The sequence below is a fragment of the Triturus cristatus genome, chromosome 1_2, assembly GCF_964204655.1.
Source record: "Triturus cristatus chromosome 1_2, aTriCri1.1, whole genome shotgun sequence".
Classification (NCBI taxonomy): Eukaryota; Metazoa; Chordata; class Amphibia; order Caudata; family Salamandridae; genus Triturus; species Triturus cristatus.
In genome coordinates, this window is record NC_140580.1 from 1,180,210,134 (window position 1) to 1,180,232,770 (window position 22,637).

Sequence of the window (22,637 nt, forward strand, 5' to 3'; positions counted from 1 at the left end):
TGCGTCTCATCTGTACTGTTCCCCTGTGAAGCGCGGGGCCTGATAGCAGGGTCGCAAAGGGAGTGCTGACGGAGTATAACTATTATCAGATATAAACAGAAACTGCATTGGAGGAAAGAAAATGTGAGTGTACAGGTAAAAATATATTTCACAGTGGCAGCTGCAACTCTGGTTTAGCTCCACTGTCCATAACATAATATATATCGGATATTGTACCCCATGCCATACATTATAATGAAATTGCAAGCCGCAGAGGAATTCGATGACGACCATATGGAGCAACAAGGCCGAAGGAGCAGTTCTTATATAGGGTTATGAAACTCCGAGAAGACTTATAATATCCTTATACTGTATGGCAGGGTTACTTTATTCCTTATAATACATGGTCATTCAATCACCTCAACCACAAACTACTTGGCGCGCAACTCTTACATACAAGCGAGCATGTTTGCAAACAGGATGAATAAAAATATTATCTCTAGTGCAAAATTAAACTCCTCATAAAAGCAGTGAACTATTTGTTGCACAGAAGGACAAGTTACTTACCTTCGGTAACGATGTATCTGTAAAAAACAGTTAGATTCCTCACCTTAGAATATCCCCAGGCGTCAGGCTGGATCCGGAAAGATTTTTGTAGCAATACCCATTGCGCGTCGCTAGGCGTCGTCTGCGGCTCCGCGTCCGTCGTTGGCGTCATGCGCCGGAATGACAGAGTACTTAGACGCCGCCCTCGCGCGCGGACGTCAGTTCTTGTACATAGCTTTCCGCGCCAGGAACGCAGAGCCATGCAAGAGACTGACACTGGTGCCAAAAAATCTAGGGACCTGAAAAGGATAGCCTTAACCCTAGATGTCAGTTCGCAGAACGGGGAGGATGGGTGGGTGGGTCTATGAGGAATCTAACTAACTAATGTTTCTTACAGATACATTGTTATGTTAATAGTATTTATAAGGCGCACAGCTGCCCCAGCCAAGAGGCGTCACGGTGCCTGATCAGGTACCACAACACAACAAATCGATACTAGTAAGGGAAAAGGAGGGAATCAGTCAGCGATTGGGAACAGAAAAGTTTTTATGGCGCGCCTAAAGGAAGTAAGACTGTTCAGGGCTCGTATATGGACAGGAAGAGAATTCCATAATCCTGCTACTAATACTCGAAAGGAGCGCCCTCCCATCCTACTCAGTCTAAACCGAGTATTGACCGCCAGATGGAGAGATTCCGATCTAAGAGACCGCGTAGGAACATAGGAGGAAACAAGCTCAGCGAGGGCTGGAGGAGAGGAAAGCTTCAAGATTTTAAATGTCAGGCAGAGAGCCTTGAATTTAATTCTCTGTCTGACCGGCAGCCAGTGAAGGGAGGTCAAAACTGCAGAGACAGAACACTGTCTAGGGAGGCCAACAATGGCACGCGCCGCGGCATTCTGCACCCTTTGCAATCTAGTAGCCTCCAAGTTACTTACCGAAGGTAAGTAACTTGTTCATCTGAAAGAAACACGTTAGTTAGATTCCTCACCTTAGAATAGATACCCCAGCAATACCAACCCCGGTGGTGGGTCGGCGAACCAAGATCACACCAGAAAGTCCTGGAGAACAGAACAGCCAAAGTAGCCATCTCTCCGGACATGGCTGTCCAGGCAGTAGTGCTTGGCAAACGTGTGCAGTGAAGCCCACGTCGCCGCCTGACAGATGTCCTGCAAGGGAACTGCCCGGCCCAGGGCAGTAGTAGCCGCTGTGGCCCGGGTGGAATGGGCCCTCAACCCAACAGGAGGGTCCTTTTTTGCCAAGGAGTAACAAAGTTTAATACACAACATGACCCACCGTGAGGTGGTCCGTTTGTGTACCGCTTTCCCCTTCTTAGCTCCTACGTATCCAACAGAAAGTAGGTCGTCCACCCGGAACGGTTTGGTGCAGTCCAAATAAAAGGACAGCGCCCGTTTTGGGTCCAGACGGTGGAGCCTCTCTTCCTCTTTTGAAGGATGTGGAAAGAAGGTGGGCAACGTGACAGATTGCCCGATGTGAAAGGGGGTCACCACTTTTGGTAGAAAAGAAGGACGAGTCCGGAGGACAACCTTGTCCGGATGAACAGAAAGAAAGGGAGGCTTAGATGACAGAGCCTGGAGCTCACTCACCCGTCTAGCCGAGGTGATAGCTACCAGGTAAGCAGTTTTCAGGGTCAGAAGACGAATGGGACAATTGTAAAGAGGCTCAAAAGGAGCGCACATCAGAAAGGTCAGAACAAGATTCAAGCCCCACTGAGGCATTACGAAGGGGACAGGAGGGAACATGTGAGTAATGCCTTTGAGAAAACATGAAACAGGGGACTTGAAAAGAGAAGGCTGATCAGGAAGCCGTAAGAAGGCAGAGATTGCAGCAAGATAACCTTTCAAGGTGCCCAAAGCAGAGCCCTGCTGGGCCAAAGAAAGAAGAAAGAGGAGAACCTCAGAAAGAGAGGCGGAAAGGGGATCCACAGCCTTTGCTGTGCACCATGCCACAAATGTGTTCCACCGGCAGGCGTATACCATCTTTGTGGAGGGACGCCTGGCTGCCAGAATGACATCACAGACTTCAGGAGGCAAGTCAAATGGCATCAACTGCCGCCGCTCAATCTCCACGCATGGAGGTGGAGGCTGGACAGGTTTGGGTGGAGGACCGTCCCATGCTGCTGCGACAGAAGGTCCTCCTGAAGATGCAGTCGTATCGGGGGATCGATTGACATACTGAGTAGCTCGGGATACCTGAACCTTTGTGCCCAATCCGGAGCCACTAAGATAACTTGGGGCCGGTCGCGCCTGATCTTCTTCAGCACTCTGGGCAGAAGTGGTATAGGCGGAAAGGCATACAACAAACCACAACTCCACTCGCGACGAAAAGCGTCTCCGAGCGAGTGCTGCCTTGGAAATTCCAACGTGCAGAACTGCTGACATTGCACGTTCTCTTCGGTGGCGAATAGATCTAACCAAGGCTCTCCCCACTGCAGAAAGAGACCTTGCGCCACGTCCGAGTTCAGACGCCATTCGTGATCCATCATGCACCGGCGGCTGAATTCGTCTGCTCTGGCGTTCAGAGAGCCCGTCAGATGTTGAACCACCAGGGTGATGCCCTGGTGTTCCAGCCATGTCCAGAGGCGCAGAGCCTCCTGACAAAGGGTCCACGACCTCACCCCGCCCTGTTTGTTGCAATACCACATGGCGGTGGTGTTGTACGTGAACACCTGCACGACACTTCCCCGGACAGAGGGAAGGAAGGCTTTCAGTGCAAGCCGGATCGCTCTCAGCTCCAAAAGGTGGATATGGAGTTGAGCCTCCGCCGGAGACCAGAGCCCTCTGATCTCCGCCTCTCCCATATGCCCCCCCCATCCCAGGAGGGACGCGTCCGTCACTACTACGTGCTCCGGTTGGGGTAGGGAGAGGCATCTGGGCTGACCCAATCGCGGTCCGTGAGCCACCACTGCAACTGGTTCGCAGTGCCCTCCGAGATCAAGACATGGTCGGACAGGTTGCCTCGATGATGGGCCCACTGAAACATCAGGTCCCACTGCAGGGCCCGCATTCGCCACCTGGTGTAATGCACCAACAGGATGCAGGAGGCCATCAGCCCCAGAAGCCGCAGCACCAACCTGACCGAAATCCAGGCTAGAGGCCGAAAGATGGGAATCAGAGCCTGAATATCCCGGTCCCGCTGCTCCGGAGGATAAGCCCGGAACTGCGCCGAATCGAGAACAGCTCCGATGAAGAGGAGCTTCTGGGAGGGTCTCAGGTGTGACTTCGGCACGTTGATGGAGAACCCCAGCAAATAAAGGAGGTTGGCCGTAGTCTGGAGGTGGGAGACGACTTGCTGGGGCGAGCCTGTCTTCAACAGCCAGTCGTCGAGATAGGGGAAGACTGGAACCCCCGATCTGCACAGATGAGCTGCGACCACGGCCATCACTTTCGTGAACACCCGAGGAGCACTGGTGAGGCCGAAGGGGAGCACGGTGAACTGAAAGTGCTCCTGACCCACCGTGAACCGCAGGTAACGCCGGTGGGCCGGCAGGACGGGGATGTGAAAATAGGCGTCCTGCAAGTCCAATGCTACCATCCAGTCTCCAGGGGCGAGGGCAGCCAGAACCTGAGCTAAAGTTAGCATCTTGAACCGTTCCTTCCGGAGGAAGGTGTTGATGCTCCTGAGGTCCAAGATAGGGCGTAGGCCCCCTTTGCCATTCTTGGGAACCAGAAATAGTGGGAATAGCAACCACGGCCTACTTCTGGACCAGGAACGCGTTCGACGGCCTCTTTGGCCAAGAGGGCCGTAACTTCCTCCCGCAGAAGATTCAAGTGATCCTCCGATATACGGTGGCATGGCTGGAGGGGTCGTCTCGAAGGGGAGAGAGTAGCCCCTTCGGACGATTTGCAGCACCCACCTGTCCGAAGTGATGGAACGCCATTGGAGCAGGTAATGGCGAACTCTGTCGCCCACTGGCTTGGAATGGGCCTGAAAGCTCGGACTAGGAGGGCTTTGAGGCGGATGCTGCCGGGGTGGATGTGGACTGACCGGCACGTTGTCCTCTAGTACCGCCACGGCAGAACCCACGTCCGCGTGCGTGCAGGTTGGTTCTGCGGCCGGTGGCTAGGCGGACGTGAGGAGGCGCACCTTCCTTGGCCACGAAAGGGGCGAAAGGCGGAAGTTTGCGGCCGTGGAGCAGAGACCAAAGGACGTGGCCGTAGCCCGGGAGTCCTTAAAACGAGCCAGCGCACTATCCGCCTTCTCACCAAAAAGGCGAGCGCCATCAAAGGGCAGATCCATGAGGGTACTCTGGACATCCCCCGAAAAAGACGTGGACCGCAGCCAGGCGTGGTGCGGCAGCGCCACCGTGGTGGAAATCGCCCTACCCAGCGAGTCCGTGGTGTCAAGTCCACACCGTATGGCATGTCGCGCTGCATCTCGCCTGTCAGCAAGTGCCTGGGAGAGACGTGTCCGGGCCTCCTCCGGACACAGGGGCAGCACGTCCTCCACCGCATCCCACAGAGTGGGAGAAACGGTCCAAGAGGCAAGCGGTGATCAAAGACCGCAGGCCCAAACTCAGGGAAGAGAACAGTTTCTTTCCGAACTGTTCCAGCCTCTTGTATTCCCGATCCTGAGGAGCGGACAGGAAGGAGGATTGGGAAGTGGAGGCCTGGATAACCAGGCTCTCGGGGTGGGGTGTTGGGACAGGAAACTGGGATCACCCGGAGCAGGGCGGTGGCGCCGGGCCACGTTCCGATCCACAGGAGGAACTCTGGAGGGCTTGGACCAAGTGCCCTGCAGAACGTCGATGAGGGCCTCATTGAACTGCAGCAGAGGCTCTGTGGAGCTTGCTGACGGTTGAAGCACCTCTGTGAGGATAATAGTCCTCACGGCCACAGCAGGCAACTCGAGCCCCAGGGCTTCTGCAGCCTTGCGCAGCACCACTGAGAAGGCTGCAATTTCCTCCGAGGCCACAGTCGGCGGAGAGATGAAACCAGCGTCCTGTGAAGTGTCTAGACCACTGGCATCCCCCAGTTCGTCTGCCCAGTCCTGTGAAAGTTGGACCTGGATGGCCATAGGGTCCTCAGACCACTCCCAGTCGCCCCCGTCATCAGATTCCTGATAAACAGGAGGAATGATCGGAGCCGGACGGTAGATGAAACGCTCATCCATCGGCGCCGGGTGCGGTGCCGGGCGGCACCGCGCCGGCTCCGGACAGGGGCTAAACCGTGGAACGGCGTCATCTGGAGACGCCGCCGGAGGTGGAACCGGTGTTGGCGGAGGAGGCGTTGTGAGGTCGACCGGCGCCGACAGAGATCCAGGCCTGGATCCCTCGGGGACCTGCGGCGTCGGGACCGAAGTCGTCGAAGGCGCCAGGGCCGCCGGCACGCGAGGTCGCCCAGTCGAGCCCGCGGGGCCCGATGGCACGCTGGCAGGCGTCGACGGCAGAGCCAGGTCCCGCATGGCCGAGAGGAAGGCACTGACCTCCGCCGGAGTCGCGTCAGTCCCAGGGACCGGCGGGTATGGAGACGGACGCGGCTCCTATGGAGCCGCGGGGGTGGGACCACCCTGACCCTCGGCCGAGTCGCGCGACCGGTGAGGGGAGTCCGAAGAGCGGTGTCGCCTCTTGGACTTCTTTGATCGCTTCGACTTACCCGAAGACTTCGAGCCAGACGAGTGATGATGGGGACTGCGGCTCCGCGACCGGTCCTTGGACCTCCTCCGGGACCGTGAGCGGCGCGGAGCAGAGTGCCAAAGCTTGAGAAGCTTACGGGACCGCTCCCGCCTAGCCTTCGAGGTCAAGGCCTGACAATCGGGGCACAACTCCCGCGTCGAGGTCGGCCCCCAGGCAGTAAAGGCACCGGCGATGGTGGTCCGTCACCGACATCAGTCGATGACAGGAGTCACAGGCTTTAAACCCAGGCATCCTACCGGCACCAGAGTCGAGTCGACAGAAGACAAAAAAAGAGTCAAAAAGTTTAGTCAAAAATTGACTAAGGGGTAAGCTCTTCCCGGATCGGTGCTGTCTGGCGCGGAAAAAAGAAGAACTGACGTCAGCGCGCGAGGGCGGCGCATAAGTACTCAGACGACGTCATTCCGGCGCACGACGCCAACGACGGACACGGAGCCGCAGACGACGCCTAGCGACGCGCAAGGGGTATTGCTACAAAAATCTTTCCGGATCCAGCCTGACGCCTGGGGATATTCTAAGGTGAGGAATCTAACTAACGTGTTTCTTTCAGATATATTAGAATCAGTTCAATATGTCAGTTTAAAGTTTTTTTTTTTAAACGTGCAGCAGAAACATTCAAGCTTTTCTATAATTTCACAAGGAGAACAACAAGCATTGGCATAGCCAATAGGTCTCGCTTTTGGGACCTTATAAGTATTTTGTTTCGCAGTACAATATCCTTGGTGCAACAACATCAGCTGTTGTATGGCTAAACCTTGTACCTTATAAGTGTTTAGCCATGCAACAGTTGATGTTATTGCACCAAACATATTGTGCTGCATAACTAAATACTTATAAGGTCCCAAAAGCGAGACCTATTGGCTATGGCAATGCTTGTTTAGAAATGGCACTGCACAGAGCTACAGACAGTACAACAGGCCTGTCTATCTCTGATCTGCTCTGTCTTGCACACTTAGATTTAAACCTCTCCAGTAACAATCATTTACATGCCACAGATATATTCAGCACAAGAGGGAATGCCTCAAGAGAATTGCACTTCAGCCTGCACACAGAGCTCCAAACCACAATTGTGCCCCGGAACTCTTTACTGCTGTGGTTGCCTAGGATGATGGCTCCGGTGGCTACAGGGTGCCTTCTACTTATGCAAGGGGGCGCTCATCTCCAGCCTCACTGTCAGCCGACCTAAAGCGGAAAACCCATGGTGCATAGTCTACCGTTTCAAGGCTGCTCTCACAGTGGTCTTAGTCAGAAGATTCACATATGTCTAAAATGAGTTGAAACAGGCTACAAGTGGAATATGTATTTAAGACAACTGGATCCGGCAAGAAGTACACAGAGCAGACCCACAATTCCACAGAATCAATTTGAAGGTAACCAAAGAGCATAACATACAAGATCTTAATTACAATTTTTAATACAACCAAATAAATCGTCTCAGGTTAAATAACGAACTCCCAGCGAATCCAAGATATTTTTTTCAGAAATCAAATACCTTCTTACAAAACGAATAGTTTCTTACCTGTCGGTGTAGTTTTGCAGCTTGAAGATCTTTCTGGATTCACTATGCTGTGCATTATTCCGCGATCTTGTGGTTGGGTCCGGATTCGTAGTCTTTTCTTTTTTTTTTTTTTTTTTTTCGTAGCCCAGGTGGGCGTTGACGTACACCATTTGGTGCACCTCCCGTGACGTCGTCGTGCTTCCTGCGGAAGTCCCACCTTTGGGGCGCCATCTTCGGGTTCTTTTTTCCATTCCTCTTTTTTTTTTTTTTTTTTTTTAACCCTAGGCGATTGATTAATCCTTCTTGTCCCTTTATCTGTATGTTTGTATTTCTTTGATCTTTTCCATTTTACCCCCTCTTCCTCCAGCCTCATCTTCCTGGCGGAGGTGGGTGGGTTCGCTAGTGAATCCAGAAAGATCTTCAAGCTGCAAAACTACACCGACAGGTAAGAAACTATTCGTTTTGCAGCGTGAATCTTTCTGGATTCACTATGCTGTGCATCGATTTTGTAGCGGTTTTCCTAGTTCTGTGGCGGCTGGGTGGTAGATGAGCGTTGGTCGTTGAAAATGTGCTGAAGCACCTTCTGTCCAACCTGTGCTTCCTTGTTCATCTGAATGTCCACGCAGTAGTGTTTCGTGAACGTGTGCACAGATGCCCAAGTTGCCGCGAGGCATATGTCCTGGATGGGCGTGTTCGCCAGGAAGGCCACGGTGGCCCCTTTCTTCCTTGTGGAGTGAGCCTGCGGCCCCTCCGCTAGCTCCTGTCCAGCCTGTTTGTGGCAGAATTGAATAGTGAGGGCAATCCACCTTGCGATGGTGCCCTTAGTCACTGGTCTACCCATGAAGCTAGTAGCAAAGGACACAAACAGCTGTTTCGACTTCCTGAGTTCTTTGGTTCTCTCAATGTAGTGCATCACCGCTCTTCTGGCATCGAGGGTGTGCAGTGCCTTTTCTGCGTTTGTAGTCGGGTTTTGGAAGAAACTTGGTATCTGGATAGTCTGATTTATGTGGAACGCCGACACTACCTTGGGCATGAAGTGTGGGTCCGTTCTCAGGACTATTCTATCTTTGTGAATTTGAATGTAGGGTTCCTGCAGCGTTAGTGCTTGAAGCTCGCTCACCCTGCGTAGTGAGGTTATGGCCACCAGAAAGGCTGTTTTCATAGTCAGCATTTGCAGTGTGGCCTTGTGAATGGGTTCAAACGGTGCCTTCATGAGCTCCGTCAGGACCACATTCAGATTCCATGCCGGCGGCGGCAACCTTTTCGGGGGGGCCATCCTTTTGGCTCCTTCCATGAATCTCCTCACCACCTGCGAGCTGAAGAAACTTCCACCTTTTTCACCTCTGGTGTAGGCCACGATGGCCGCTAGGTGTACCCTTAGTGAGCTCGAGCAGAGGTTACTCTTTAGAAGGTGTGTGAGGTACCTCAGTACTGTTGAGTCTCTTGTCATTCTGTTTTGCAGGCCCTTTTTCCGGCACCACACAGTGAACCTCTTCCATTTTGCGCTGTAGCATTTTCGTGTAGTTGGTTTCCTCGCCTCCCGTAGCACTCGCATCGTGCTCGGCGGCAATCTTAGGTGTGCGAACTCTAGGTCTTCAGGAGCCATGCCGCCAGGTTGAGGGTCTCTGGCTCTGGGTGCAGGACCTCTCCGTTTTGCATTGAGAGCAGGTCCTTCCTCCTCTCGAACCTGTATGGGTCGCCTTGTGCCATTTCCTGAATTTGTGAGAACCATGTCTGCCTCGCCCACTGCGGAGCCACCAGGATCAGGGTCATGTTGCTGGTTCTGCACTTGTCGAGCACTCTGTGCAACAGGGGTATCGGTGGAAAGGCGTAGGCAAATGTCCTCGACCAGCTTATCCATAGGGCATTTCCCTTGGATTGCTGATCTGGTTGCCTGGACGCGAAGCTTTGGCATTTTGCATTGTGGCGTGTTGCAAAAAGGTCTATTGTGGGAGTCCCCCATCTCCGGAAGAGTTTCTCCGTTTCCTGGCCATTGAACTCCCACTCGTGTGATGCTGAGGTCTGCCTGCTTAGCCAGTCTGCCTCCACATTGTCCTTCCCTGGTAGGTGAACTGCCAGTAGATCTATCCTGAGAGGTATGGCCCATCTCCAAATCTCCTGAGCTAGGGCTGAGAGCGGGAACGACTGTGTCCCCCCTTGTTTGTTGATGTAGAACATCGCCGTGGTGTTGTCTGTTTGGACCAACACCCTCTTGTTGAACAGGTGCCTCTGGAATGCCTTCAGGGCTAGCAGGATTGTTTTCAACTCGAGGTAGTTGATATGGCGGACCGCATCTGCTGGGGCCCATAGACCCCTCACTCTGAGGTTGTCCATGTGCGCTCCCCATCCCTTCTGCGATGCGTCCGTGGTAATGGTCACTGTTGGGATTGGTGGTGTCAGGCTTCTCCCTGCTGTTATGTTGTCTCTGTTCCACCAAGTTATCTCCTCCTGCACTGCGTGCGTCACAACCACTAGATCCTCCCAACTTCCGTTTGCTTGTGACCATTGTTGTTGTAGCCATTCCTGGAATGGTCTCATGTGCAGGCGTACATTCGGCACCAGCTGGATACAGGACGCCATCATCCCCATCATCTTGCTCACAGCCCTCACTGTCAGAGCTCGCCCCTTCTGGTAGAGCTTCGCCTCCCTCAGTAGAGCCTCTGTCCTCCTCTCGCTGGGCACTACTGTACTGTTGCGGGAGTTGATCTTTGCCCCCAGGAAAATCTTCACCTGCTCCGGTTTCATCGACGATTTTCCCCAGTGGATCGAGAATCCCAGATTTGTGAGGGTGTCTGTTACGCGTTTTGCGTGCCTCTCGCACTTTCCGCGTGAGTTTGCCTTGACCAGCCAGTCGTCCAAGTAGGGGTAGACATGTATTCCCTGCCTTCGTAGGTGCGCCGCTACCGCCGACAGGCATTTTGTAAAGACCCTTGGTGCTGATTTTAATCCGAAGGCCAGGGTCGTGAACTGGTAGTGTTCTTGTCCGATGTTGAATCTTAGAAGGCCCTTGTGCCCTCTGTTTATTGGGATGTGAAGATAGGCATCCTTGAGGTCCACGGTGACCATGTAGTCCCCTTGTCTTATCTGTGGCAGAACCTCCTGCAGTGAAGTCATTTTGAACCTTTGCGTTCTGATGAACTTGTTTAGGTAACGGAAGTCTAGTATGGGTCTGAGGTCTCCGTCTACCTTCGGAACCACGAAGTAGTTTGAGTAGACCCCTTTGTTGCGTTCTCTGAACGGCACTGTCTCTATGGCTCCCTTTTGCAGGAGTTTCCGCGTTTCTTCTCTGAGTATTGCCAGTTCTTGTGCCGATCTCAGTCTTCCCCTTGGTTTCCTGTTTGGAGGTCTTTTCTCCAAATCTACGCAGTACCCGTACTGCACAACGTTCCGTATCCACTTGTCTGTGGTTATACGCCGCCACTCCTGAAGGTAGAACCTCAGTCTTCCGCCTACTGGTGTTGTATGCTCGTAGGCTTTTGAATTTTCTCTTCCCCCTGATGACACTTTTTTGCGCCTCACCCTTGGGGTCCTGACGAGGGTAGGCGTCCTCTTGCGTGCTGAGTCACTTCGTCGAGGGCTGTTCGCCCCCTCTCCTCCTTTGGCCACGTCCGTTCCCTCTCCCGCGAAAGGACTGGCCCCGAGGTTGATATTGCCAGTTTTGCTTCTGCTGGCCTTGTCCGTGACCTTCACCCTGTTGACTTTGTTGGAACGCCTGGTGCGACGTCCCCTGCTGGCTTCCTCCCCTACCGTAGGGTCTTCGAGGGATTTCCTCGCCTCATTCCCCTCAGCTGTAGGGCCCCCATGGACCTCGCCGTCTCGTTTTCTTTTTTCAGCTGGGTGAGCTTGTCGTCCACTGTTGCTCCGAACAGTGTCTCTCCATTGAAGGGGGTGCCAAGGATGTTGTTCTGCACTTCCGGTTTGAATCCCGAGATTCTTAGCCATGCATGCCTCCTCTCTGTGACCCCTATGGCCATGAGTCTTGCTGAAGTCTCTGCCCCATCCAACGCCGTCTTTATACAGGAGTTGGCGATGTTTTTGCCTTCATCTATCAGGTGAGAGGCTCTCTGCCGGTATTCATCGGGGAGGTGCTTTACTAACTCCCCCATCTCATCCCAGTGCTGGTATTGGTGTCTATTGAGGAGTGCATTTGAATTCGCCATGCGCCAGTGCATTGCGGCGTTCCTCTCGACCTTTCTTCCTGTGAGGTCAATCCTCCTGCTCTCCTTATCCGGGGGTGGGCCCGAAGTTGCTGGTACGTTGGCCCTTCTCCTGGCCGTGGAGGCTATGATGGAGTCCGCGGTCACGCTACCCTTGATGTAAGGGGGGTCCAGGGAGGAGTGCTTATATTTCTTCTCTGTCCTGGGCGTGATCGACCGGCAGGTCGCAGGTTCCTTGAAGGCTTCTCTCCCCTGATTCATCACGCTTTGTAGCATGGGGAGGAACTGGCTCCTTGTCTGGATGGGGAGCAGTGTCTCGACGAGAAAATCGGCTTTCGGTTTCTCCTTGTCGAGTTTGACGCCGAAGGCCATTGCTGCGCTCCTGACCACCATATTGTAGACCCCGATGTCGTCGGGTGGCGAAGGCCTCGAAGGGTACGTGTCCACGGGCTCCTCCGGGTTTTCGGTGTCGAGATCGTGCCATTCGACGTCGTTGCTGGTAGATGCCGCCGATTCGTAGAACGACCGTTGGTCTTCTTCCTCGGCTTCTCCCTCATAATAGGGCTCTTCTTCCTCTTCGAGTTCCCTTGTCAGCCCTTCGGCGTCGAACTCGTCTTCGACCTCCTCGACGTCCGCTGATGGGACCGTTGGAATCTTGAATTCCTTCATTCTGGCGTCGAACTCCTTCTTTCTTTGAAGGATGTTCTCCATTTCGGCCTCGAGCCGCCTCTTCTTTTTCTCCATCTCGGAGATGCTTTCGGCGTCGACCGCGGTTCTTTTCGATGAAACTTGCGTCGACGTCGAACGTTCTTTCTGCGTCGATCGGCCCGTTTCATGGGATGCTTTCGACAACCCTTGCCTTTCGGCGTCTTTCGGCACCAGGGAGTCCTTATCTAAGGATCCGCTCGGCCTCTTGCCCGTGGTTCCCCCTTTGGACGTCGAAGTTTTCGGCCCCGGGGCTCCCTTCGTGGACTTTGACTCAGATTTTCTCGAGTCACCCTCGTGTTGTCGAGGTACTTTGTTTCGCGCTCGACGATTCTCTTACCTAGTCTTCTTTTTTCTTGTCGGCCTCTACGACCGTGAAGTTTTCGGCTGTCTCGGCGTCGTTGTCCTCGTCGTCCGAGGAGAGGCCCAGAGCGTAGAGCGTCGGGGGCTTCCCCTTGCCATCCATGCTGGCGTTGGCCCTTCTCTGCCGCTCTCTCACCCTGAGTGTCTTCGGCGCGAAGGCTGAGCAGGCGTTGCAGTCGATACTCTGGTGATCGACCGGTAGGCAGAGGTTGCAGACCGGATGCTGGTCTTTCTGCGCGAACTTGTGGTGGCAGTTTGGGCAGAACTTGAATGGCGTCTTGTCCATTGCGCTCAGGGTCCCTGAGCGTGCATTCTCCAAGGCCGTCGAATAAGAAGGGCGCTGGTCCTTCTTTCTTCGCGCTCCTGATGAAATCTTTTCCTTTCCTGATATCTTCTAGTGTTTCTATCGACGAAACTCGCTTTTCTTCCTTCTTCCTTCGAGTGTAATTCTGGAGCTTCCCGATGACGATCCAGACCCAACGGCGGAAAAAAGAATCTGAAGATGGCGCCCCAAAGGTGGGACTTCCGCAGGAAGCACGACGACGTCACGGGAGGTGCACCAAATGGTGTACGTCGACGCCCACCTGGGCTACGAAAAAAAAAAAAAACAAAGAAAAGACTACGAATCCGGACCCAACCACAAGATCGCGGAATAATGCACAGCATAGTGAATCCAGAAAGATTCACGCTGCAAAACCACATTTCCAACACAAAGTAAAATACTGCCTGCGTGCAAGTCTGGGCAGTCATGGCATATCGGCAGTGGTGCGCGCGAAAGCACTCAATGAGCCATGATGGCTCATAACTGTAAAAAAATAAAGATAAAACAAGATGCACAAGTGGTGCGAGCGGCAAAGGAGAGCCATACAGGAAAGCCAGGGCGCTGAAAGCTGGTAGCTGCGCGCGTGCACGTGAACGCAAGCGCTAGGCCTTGTGGCAGCACTTTTAAAAGCCCTAACTAAATGTCTCGCAGAGCAACACATGCGCTGGCTCAGGCGTGACCTAAAAACTGGCGTGGGACTTATGTGACTTCGCTGACATCACATAAGAGGACGACGCCTGGGCGGAGTGGCTTGATGCCGTCCCCCAGCGCACAGGGATGCTGGTCAAAAAGTTTTCTGGGTCCAGTCTCACGCCTGGGGATAATTCTACGTGAAGGAATCTGCGGCTAGTAGTCTATCAGATAAAGTACAATGAATTCCAAATGTTAGAATCTTTGGCATGTGGAATTAAGGAATGATGTTCCAGGGTGGAACCCTTTATAGCTCCATGTTCACCGCATCCCTTACTGGGGATGCTATGGCAGCTCTCCGACCACAGTCCCTCTGAAAAATTCCTACACCCATTGCTGGGAATATTTTGAACCCAATTTGATTCCTTGTAACATATCCAAAGACCATGAATCTGCATGAGACCGCGTCCTTCACCAAGGATCAGAGGCACACTTTTTACATCGGAGCCCAATACTGCTCTCAGGCAGAACGACCCCTCCAATCATGCACACGGGATACAAACAGTGCATGGATACAGCACTGGTCAATTAAGTCTTCACACATGTAGATCCTTTCCATTACTCCTTCAAGACCCCTCTGTCTTTGCCAACGAGGACCCCTTCACTGTTCCCAGGTAAGACTCCATACTACTTAATGTAGGAGCTTTCCCTCATTTAACCCCTACCCAACGAGGACCCCTTCACTCTTCTCAGGCAAGACTTCATGCTCCTCACTGTAGGCGCTTTCCCTCATTTAACACCTCAAGGCACCTCTACCCTTCCCAAGAAGAACCCCTTCACTCTTCTCAGGAAAGAGTATATACCTCACTGTAGGCGCTTCCCACATTTAACCCCTCAAGGACCTCTGCCTTTCCCCTGCATGGCTGTTTTGCTATCGTGTGGATCCTTCCCTCATCTGCAGAATGCCCCGCAGGACTCCACCATTACACTCCTTAAACTAGCCAGCTCACAGACCCCTTCTATCCCAGGCACTGCTACAGTGCACACCCAGGCTCATACCTCTGCAGAGTCTTCGTCTTTGCCATAGTCTATGCTGCCAACAATCGGCTCCTTTTCCCTCATCCAGGACTCAGCCTCATTGGCATCAGCGAAGTATTGCTGGGCCTGAAGCGAGTCCTCCAGGTCCTGGCGCCGCTGAGATGCCTTGTTCTTCAGAGACTCCCATTTCATGTTCAACTCATTGATCTTGGTTTTCACTTCTTCAGCTGCGAAGTGTCCTGGAAAGAGGCAGAGCATGTTACATGTAGCCTGACAAAGGAAACTCTGTGCACAGCCCAGGCTTTCTCTGAACCACTGTACGGCCATACGCCTAGGGCCAGGCCTAACTCAAGCACAAATGAAAATTGGAAGCAGGCATCGTACATTGTGGCAAAATGCATGGTAGCACCAGCCTCCTAGGACGAAGCGATGGTGTCCAGGTGGCATCTATGAGTACAACTGCAAGCGCCTCAGAGAACACAGAGAGGAAGTGAACACCGACACCAGAGGAACACACAGGACAGCCATGTGTGTCAAGGCAACAGAGGTACAAAAAAAAAAAAAAAGCCTATGCAGCGGCTGAGCACAAAAGACCGCACAGAAACGGCCTAACTGCCCTCTGCCATGAGTCATGCTAACATTTGCCAAGGCACTTTCCATCCACTGCCTCTGCACTGCAAGGGGCTAATGCACTGTACCCAACGCTGCTCCTGTCACAGCACTAAACTTCACTGCAGCTCATCCTCCACCACACTTAACCCCTTCACTGTCACTGTCCTTCAGGCTGTACTGCACTGGACCCTTCACTGCTACAGCACTTTATCCTCCATCACAGCACTCCAACCTTCACTGCCACAGCTCTTCATCCCCCTAAGTCACAGCACTGTACCCTTCACTGCCATTGCACCTCACTTCACCACAACAATGTGCCTCTGCACTCTCCTCCGTCACAGCACTGTACCCGTCTCTGCCTCTGCACTCTCCTCCGTCACAGTACTGTACCCTTCTCTGCCACTGCAATCTCCTTCGTTACAGCACTGTAACCTTCTCTGCCACTGCACTCTCCTCCGTCACATCACTGTGCCCTTCTCTGCCACTGCACTCTCCTCTTCTCTTCCACTGCACTCTCCTCCGTCACAGCACCGTGCCCGTCTGTGCACCTCACCAGTCAACACATCACTGTACCCTTCACGGACACTGCACATCATCCTCCACATCACTGTACTCTTCACTGACACTGCACATCCTCCACATCACTGTACCTTCTTCCACCATGGCACCCCCTTTCTGAGTGACTGCTTTAATCCGGGGCTCGTGTCCAGCAATCTCCGCCTGCAGGGCCTGGTGTTTCTTCAGCAGGTTCTGCACGCCAATCAGATCTTTCCCTGTAAAAGGAGACTCCTTAGAATGTTCCCCCAGCACAGAGAAAAATCATAAGTTAGCTGAATCTGGCACATGGCAATCCACGAACGGGCTCCCATACCTCGGTTGGTTGATGCTGCAATGGGCTCCTTTTCCCTTATCCAGGTTTCCTCGTCCTCGACATCACGGAACAGCTGCTGGAGGCGGAGGGAGTCTGCCAGCTTCTGCTTCCGAGCCACCATGGGTTCCTTCAGGGCTTCGTAGCGCCCAACCAGAGCCTCCTGCTTCTTCTTGATGTTATCAGCATCAAAGTGTCCCGCATCTTGGAACTGACGGGCCTGAATAGTGATGCCATCAATGCGATCCTGCAAGAGACAGAAAAGAACAGTGAGGCAGGGATCCTAGAGAGGCGTGCCACTGGCCATGGACACAGTAGATGCCAACCGCTTGGGACCAGGGCCTTACTAGACCATTCCCTGAGACTCTCACTCATCAAAAGAGTGAAAGGGCACTGTATCAGCTGGGAGATCTTCCTCAGCAGCAAGTTTCCCTTCAACCCACGGACGTCCCTTAATCTAACAGTGCACTCTCCTCGTCTCACAACAAATGGAACTAGGTTAATATGTAGTATGTCCCCATTTGTCTGAAACATCAACGCAAGACATCTTCTCTTGGTATCAGTCTGCCGTCCATTGCATTTATTTAGCCAAAGTTTCATAACCAAAGTTCACCCACACTCCATAAGGCATAATCAAATGCTGTCCGAAAAAACAAATGTTACTTACCTATAGGAGTGGCTTACTGCATGTGAAGCCAGAAAATCCTTTGAGCTGCAAGCGTACTTTCTGCAGCACGGACATCATTGAGCATCATTTGCCGGCATGTCTCTGCCCTAGAAGCCCCCGAGTGTGGTAGCAATCTTCATATTCGTTTTTCCCCTAGGAGGACTGATCCGTCCTTTGGCTTTATCTTTTCTTTGTACTAAGTCCCTCCATTCTATAAGCTTAAAAACACCATATTTATGGGTTGGTGGGAGGGTCGTAGCTGAATGAATATGCTACTTACCAGTATGCATCTGTTCTTGGCATGTAGGGCTGCTGACATTCATATCTGTGCATAGATCGCCGCCTAGTGTTGGGTCCGGATGTTTGCACGTTGTTGTCCTGGAAGAGTCTTCGAAGTATCCTGGGATAGGTGACTCCTCCCCTGGACCACAGTGCGCATGGGCATCCTCTCCATCCTCAGATTGTTTTTCGCCATTGTGGCAGTGATGGAGTAGATACAGAAAGTGATGACCATGCTTACAGTAATTCTGAGAGCTGCAGCTGCTACAGGCGCCGGGGAGGAGGGAGGGCGATATGAATGTCAGCAGCCCTACATGCCAAGAACAGATGCATACTGGTAAGTAGCATATTCAGTTCGAGGCATGTGGGCTGCTGAATTCATATCTGTGCATAGAATAAATAGCAGTGCCCTCTATTAGCGGCGGCTACCAGTGCCAGCTGCAGCGGTCTGAAAAAGAGTTTTGAGAACAGCCTGTCCTACAGCTGCCTGCTGTTTTGATTGCACATCTACACAATAGTGTTTGGTAAATGTATGTGTAGTGGACCAGGTGGCTGCTCTACATATATCATGCAAAGGAATGTTTCCTAGGAAAGCCATGGAGGCCCCTAACTTACGTGTTGAGTGGGCTCGTGGGGGAATCGTTAATGTACGTTTAGCCTTTTGATAGCAAATTTGAATACATTTAACGATCCATCTGGCTATACCTGCTTTGGAGATAGCGTTACCTTTGTGGTGTGGGGCAAAGGCAACAAAAAGTTGTTTTGTTTTCCTAAAGACTTTAGTCCTGTCGATATAGTACATGAGGGCTCTCTTTACATCTAGTGTATGGAGTGCTCTTTCTGCGACAGTTTGTGGGTTTTGAAAGAAAACAGGCAGTTCAATAGTTTGATTCATGTGGAACTGCGATATGACCTTGGGCATGAATTTGGGGTTGGTACGTAGTACGACCCTGTTGGCGTGAACCTGTATGAATGGCTCTTGAACGGTTAGTGCCTGGAGTTCACTAACTCTCCTTAAAGAAGTGATTGCTACTAGGAAAGCTACTTTCCAGGTGAGGAATTGAATCTCGCATGAGTGCAGAGGTTCGAAGGGTGGACCCATCAGGCGTGTGAGGACCAAGTTGAGATTTCACATTGGAGCTGGTGGGTGGCTTGGAGGAATTACTCGTTTAAGTCCTTCCAAGAATGCTTTTATGGCCGGCACTCTGAATAAAGAGAGGTGCTGCCTGTTCTGGAGATAGGCTGATATTGCGGTCAAATGGACACGTATTGAGGTGTATGCCAGATTGCATCGGTATAGGTGTAAGAGGTAACAAATTATGTTTTGGATGGATGCGTCTAGCGGGTTAATGTCATTATTATTGCAATAAATGACGAATCTTTTCCATTTGGCTGCATAGCAAGCTCTGGTAGTGGGTCTCCTGGCCTCCTTAATGATGTCCATACAGTCAGGTGGCAGGTTTAGGTAGCCAAACTCTAGGACTTCAGGAGCCAGATTGCCAGGTTCAGCTGTTGCGGATCTGGGTGCTGAATCTCTCCATGGTTCTGCGTCAAATGCGCGGGTTTGATCCGCAGCCTTTGATGCGGCACCACAGAAAGTTCGAGAAAGGTGGTGTACCATGGCTGGCGTGCCCACGTTGGAGCAACCAGGACGAGTGTCAGTGAGTGTTGTCTGACTTTGCGTGCCACCAGCGGTATCAATGGTGCTGGGTGAAAAGCGTACGCAAATCTGCTGGACCAGTTCATCCATATCGCATTGCCCTGCGACTGCGGATGTGGGAACCTGGCGGCAAAGCTTTGGCATTTTGGGTTTTCGCTTGTGGCGAATAGGTCTATCTCTGGATGACCCCACTGCTGGAAGTACGGTTGGAATACCGATGGGTGTAACTCCCACTCGTGCATCTGGTGGCTGTGTCTGCTGAGCAGATCCGCCATCTGGTTGTCCTTGCCGGGGAGGTGTTCCGCCATGAGGAACATGTTCCTCTGAATGGCCCACTTCCACATGCTCTGAGCCAGATGAGACAACTGTGGAGAGTGTGTCCCTCCCTGCTTCTGTATGTAGTACATGGCGGTCATGTTGTCTGTCCGGATCAACACGACTTTGTTGCACAAGTGTACTTTGAATGCTTTCATAGCTAGGAAGATTGCCATCAGTTCTAAAAGGTTGATGTGCATCTTCTTTTGTTGTTTTGTCCATAGTCCCTGCACTGTGTAGTTGAGTACATGAGCTCCCCATCCCTGGAGAGACGCGTCCGCTGTCAGTATTATTTGTGGAACTGGCTCTTGGAACGGTCGGCCCTTGCAAAGGTTTTGTGGATTCCACCAATGCAGAGAGTTGTATGCCCGACCGCTCACCAACACTAGGTCTTTTAGTTGCCCTTGAGCCTGATTCCATTGACGTGCTAACACTCCTGAAGCGGGCGCATATGTAGTCTCGCGTTTGGGACTATGAAAATGCAGGAGGCCATCATGCCTATCAACTGCATGAACACTCGCGCGGGAAGGGAGTGTTGGGGTTTGAACTTGGAAATCAGCATTTGTATGCTGTTGATTCTCACTAAATTTGGCTGAGCTGTGGCCGCCAGAGTGTCTATGGTCGCACCTAGGTACTGTTGTACGTGTGCGGGTTGGAGATGTGATTTTGGGTAATTTAGGGAGAACCCCAGACTGTGAAGAAGGTGAATGGTGCGGGACATGTGGCTGGCACATTGCTGGGCTGACTTTGCCTGAACAAGCCAGTCGTCCAGGTAGGGGTAGACATGAATGTGTTGCCTCCGTAAATGTGCAGCCACAGTAGCTAGGCACTTTGTGAAAACCCTGGGCGCCGTTGTCACGCCGAAGGGAAGAACCTTGAATTGGTAGTGCTGCCCTTGAATAGTGAACCTGAGATATTTCCTGTGTGATGGGTGAATGGGTATGTGGAAATACGCATCTTTGAGGTCTAGTGTGGCTAGGAAGTCTCCCTGTTTGAGCAGTGGGAGGACTTGTTGCAGGGTGAGCATGTGGAAATGCTCCGAGAGAATGTAGCGGTTGAGGGGTCTCAGGTCTAGTATAGGTCTGAGTGACCCATCCTTTTTCGGTATTAAAAAGTACAGGGAGTACACTCCCGTACCTTGCTCGTGGACGGGTAAGACCTCTATTGCGCCTTTTTGCAGCATACTTAGCACTTCCTGCTGTAATAGCGCTAAGTGCTCTGAGGACATAGGACGGTGTTTTGGCGGTATTGTGGGTGGAGTGGAGGTTAATTCTAGGCAGTAACCGTGTTTGACAATATCTTTGACCCACCTGTCCGTGGTGATGGAGTTCCACGTGGACAGGAACCTTTGTAGCCTTCCCCCGACAGGTGTTATGTGGTCGGGAGGAAGGGAGAGGGCGTCACTGTTTGTTCTTGGGAGAGGATCTGGTATTGCCGTATCCGCGTCCTCTGCCCTTTGTGCTTGAACCACGATATCCACCCCGGGTGTTTTTATCGTAGGTACTTTGGGTGTTGCCCTTGTTGTAGGTTTGCTGTGACCCCTGTCCTCTACCTGCTCCTCTATTGCCGGGGCGACGAAAGGAGCCACTCCGAAAGGTCTGCGTTTGGAGAGCCCCCATGGACTTTGCAGTGTCTGTGTCCTTTTTTATTTTTTCTAGGGTGGTGTCAACCTCTGGTCCGAATAAGTAGTCGGGGTTGACCGGCTGATTGAGGATGTTATTTTGCACCTCAGGTTTGAATCCGGAGATTCGTAACCAGGCGTGTCGTCGTAACATGACGCTAGTGTTTATGGCTCTGGCAGCTGTATCTGCGGCATCCAGTGCACACTTAATGGATGCGTTTGTGAGGAGTTGTCCCTCTCTGATGAGGATCTCTGCTCCCTCTTTGTATTGGTCAGGGAGATGTTGGAGTAAGGTTTCTAATGTGTCATAATGTGCGCGATCGTAGCGAGCTAGGAGCGCCTGAGTATTGGCAATATGCCATATGTTAGCTGCTTGGGCTGCAACCCGTTTGCCGGAGGTCACTAGCACCTTGGACTCTTTGTCCGGGGGAGGAGCATCCCCAGTCGTCTGCGAGTGCGCCCGTTTGCGAGCATTCGCGACTACTATGGAATCCAGAGGCAACTGGCCTCTAATATAGGTCGGGTCCCCAGGCGCCAACCTATATTTTTTGTCGATCCTGGGGTTTATTACTCTTGCCCTGGTGGGTTCTTTGAAAATGTCCTTTGCTGGTTTGAGGACACCTTTCAACATGGGTAGAGTTTTGATATTCCTTTCTGAGGATGCGGAAGTATCCATGAGAAAATCGTCCTCGATTGTGTCAGAGTGGAGTTGCACACCATGATTGGCCGCAGCACGTTCAATGAGGGCGTTGAATGCGGCAGTGTCCTCTGTGGGAGACGTTTTTGCGCCATATAGCTGCGTGTCCTGTGTATCCATAGGTGCGCCCGAGTCTACAGGGTCATCCCAAGCTTGGTCAGGGTCCTGTTGGCCTTCAGGGTCTATCTCTCCGGGGTAGGGGACGTGGTCACCCATGTAGTCCTCCAAAACGTCGGTTTCGGAGTGTGTCGGAGAGAAGGACTGTGGACCTTGGTAAGAGGTATGGAGAGGTTCGTAAAGAACTGGTTCCGAATCCAGTGGCAGCTTTTTCTTTAGTGGGATCCGGTAGGAGTCCAAAGCTGGCTCGGAAGTTATTCTCCTCTTGTGGAGCATCATTCTGCCAGTTTCGGCATCGATGATGTGTGATGGTGACGTCTCCGTAGGAGAGTGTTCTGCAGGTGTGATCCTGGTGTGGGTGACACGTGTTCTGATTTCGAACAGTTTTGGCGCAGTGGATGGTGGCAGTCCAAAAGTGATGTTGGTTGGTGCCGGAGAAGCTTTTTGAGCCTTTTTCGGCTCGGAGCCTGACGTGTCCTGGAGGGCTGCCTTGTCTTTGATGCGTTGCAAGGATGCTGAAACTTGCCGCACCTGGAACGCCGACGGTTCCTTGGCGCCGACCGGTTCTGTTGAGGCAGGCGTGGACTTCTTCGGTGCCACGGGGTCATCGAGTCGAGGAGAGGTAGTAGCTGTCGACGGCGTCGATGATTGTGCCTTTGGTGCTGCTTTCGAAGTGGTGTGAGACGCAGCAGCCAGTTTGACCTTTGTGGCTGGAGCCGATTGTTTCGGTGCCGGGAGCCGAGGCGGTTTGGCGGTACCGATGGTCTTTTTCCGTGTGTTGGCGCCGACGTCGGCTGCTGCAAGCTCGGCACCGAAGTCCCTTTTGGTGCGGTCGGTGCCGACGGGTTTGGCTGGCGTCGAAGGTGTGGTGGGCTTCGATCCGACCAGTGTCACTTTCAGTTTCGGTTTCTGCT

At 52.5% G+C, this 22,637-nt stretch overlaps 2 protein-coding genes across 7 annotated transcripts in view; both read right to left on the bottom strand.

The window, feature by feature from the left end:
- SPTAN1 (spectrin alpha, non-erythrocytic 1) overlaps positions 1 to 22,637 on the bottom strand; it is a 724,155-nt gene that overhangs the window by 481,633 nt on the left and 219,885 nt on the right. For all 6 annotated transcript variants that reach the window (XM_085614072.1, XM_085614071.1, XM_085614070.1 and 3 more), the window contains exons 17-19: positions 16,371 to 16,614; positions 16,150 to 16,272; positions 14,909 to 15,126 (exon numbers count right to left, since the gene is read on the bottom strand). In XM_085614072.1, coding sequence (XP_085470198.1) covers positions 14,909 to 15,126; positions 16,150 to 16,272; positions 16,371 to 16,614 — 585 coding nt within the window. The remainder of the gene's footprint in view (positions 1 to 14,908; positions 15,127 to 16,149; positions 16,273 to 16,370; positions 16,615 to 22,637) is intronic.
- Positions 7,927 to 10,429, bottom strand: LOC146868973 (uncharacterized). The gene is made up of 2 exons (XM_085614073.1): positions 8,162 to 10,429; positions 7,927 to 8,071 (listed from the first exon to the last, which is right to left on the bottom strand). The coding sequence occupies exon 1, from the start codon at positions 10,191 to 10,193 to the stop codon at positions 8,193 to 8,195; it is 2,001 nt and encodes a 666-aa protein (XP_085470199.1). The 5' UTR covers positions 10,194 to 10,429; the 3' UTR covers positions 7,927 to 8,071; positions 8,162 to 8,192.

What these genes read in the sequence shown, in the direction of transcription:
- LOC146868973 (XM_085614073.1), bottom strand. Translation starts at nt 10,193, where the DNA reads ATGGCTACAACAACAATGGTCACAAGCAAACGGAAGTTGGGAGGATCT.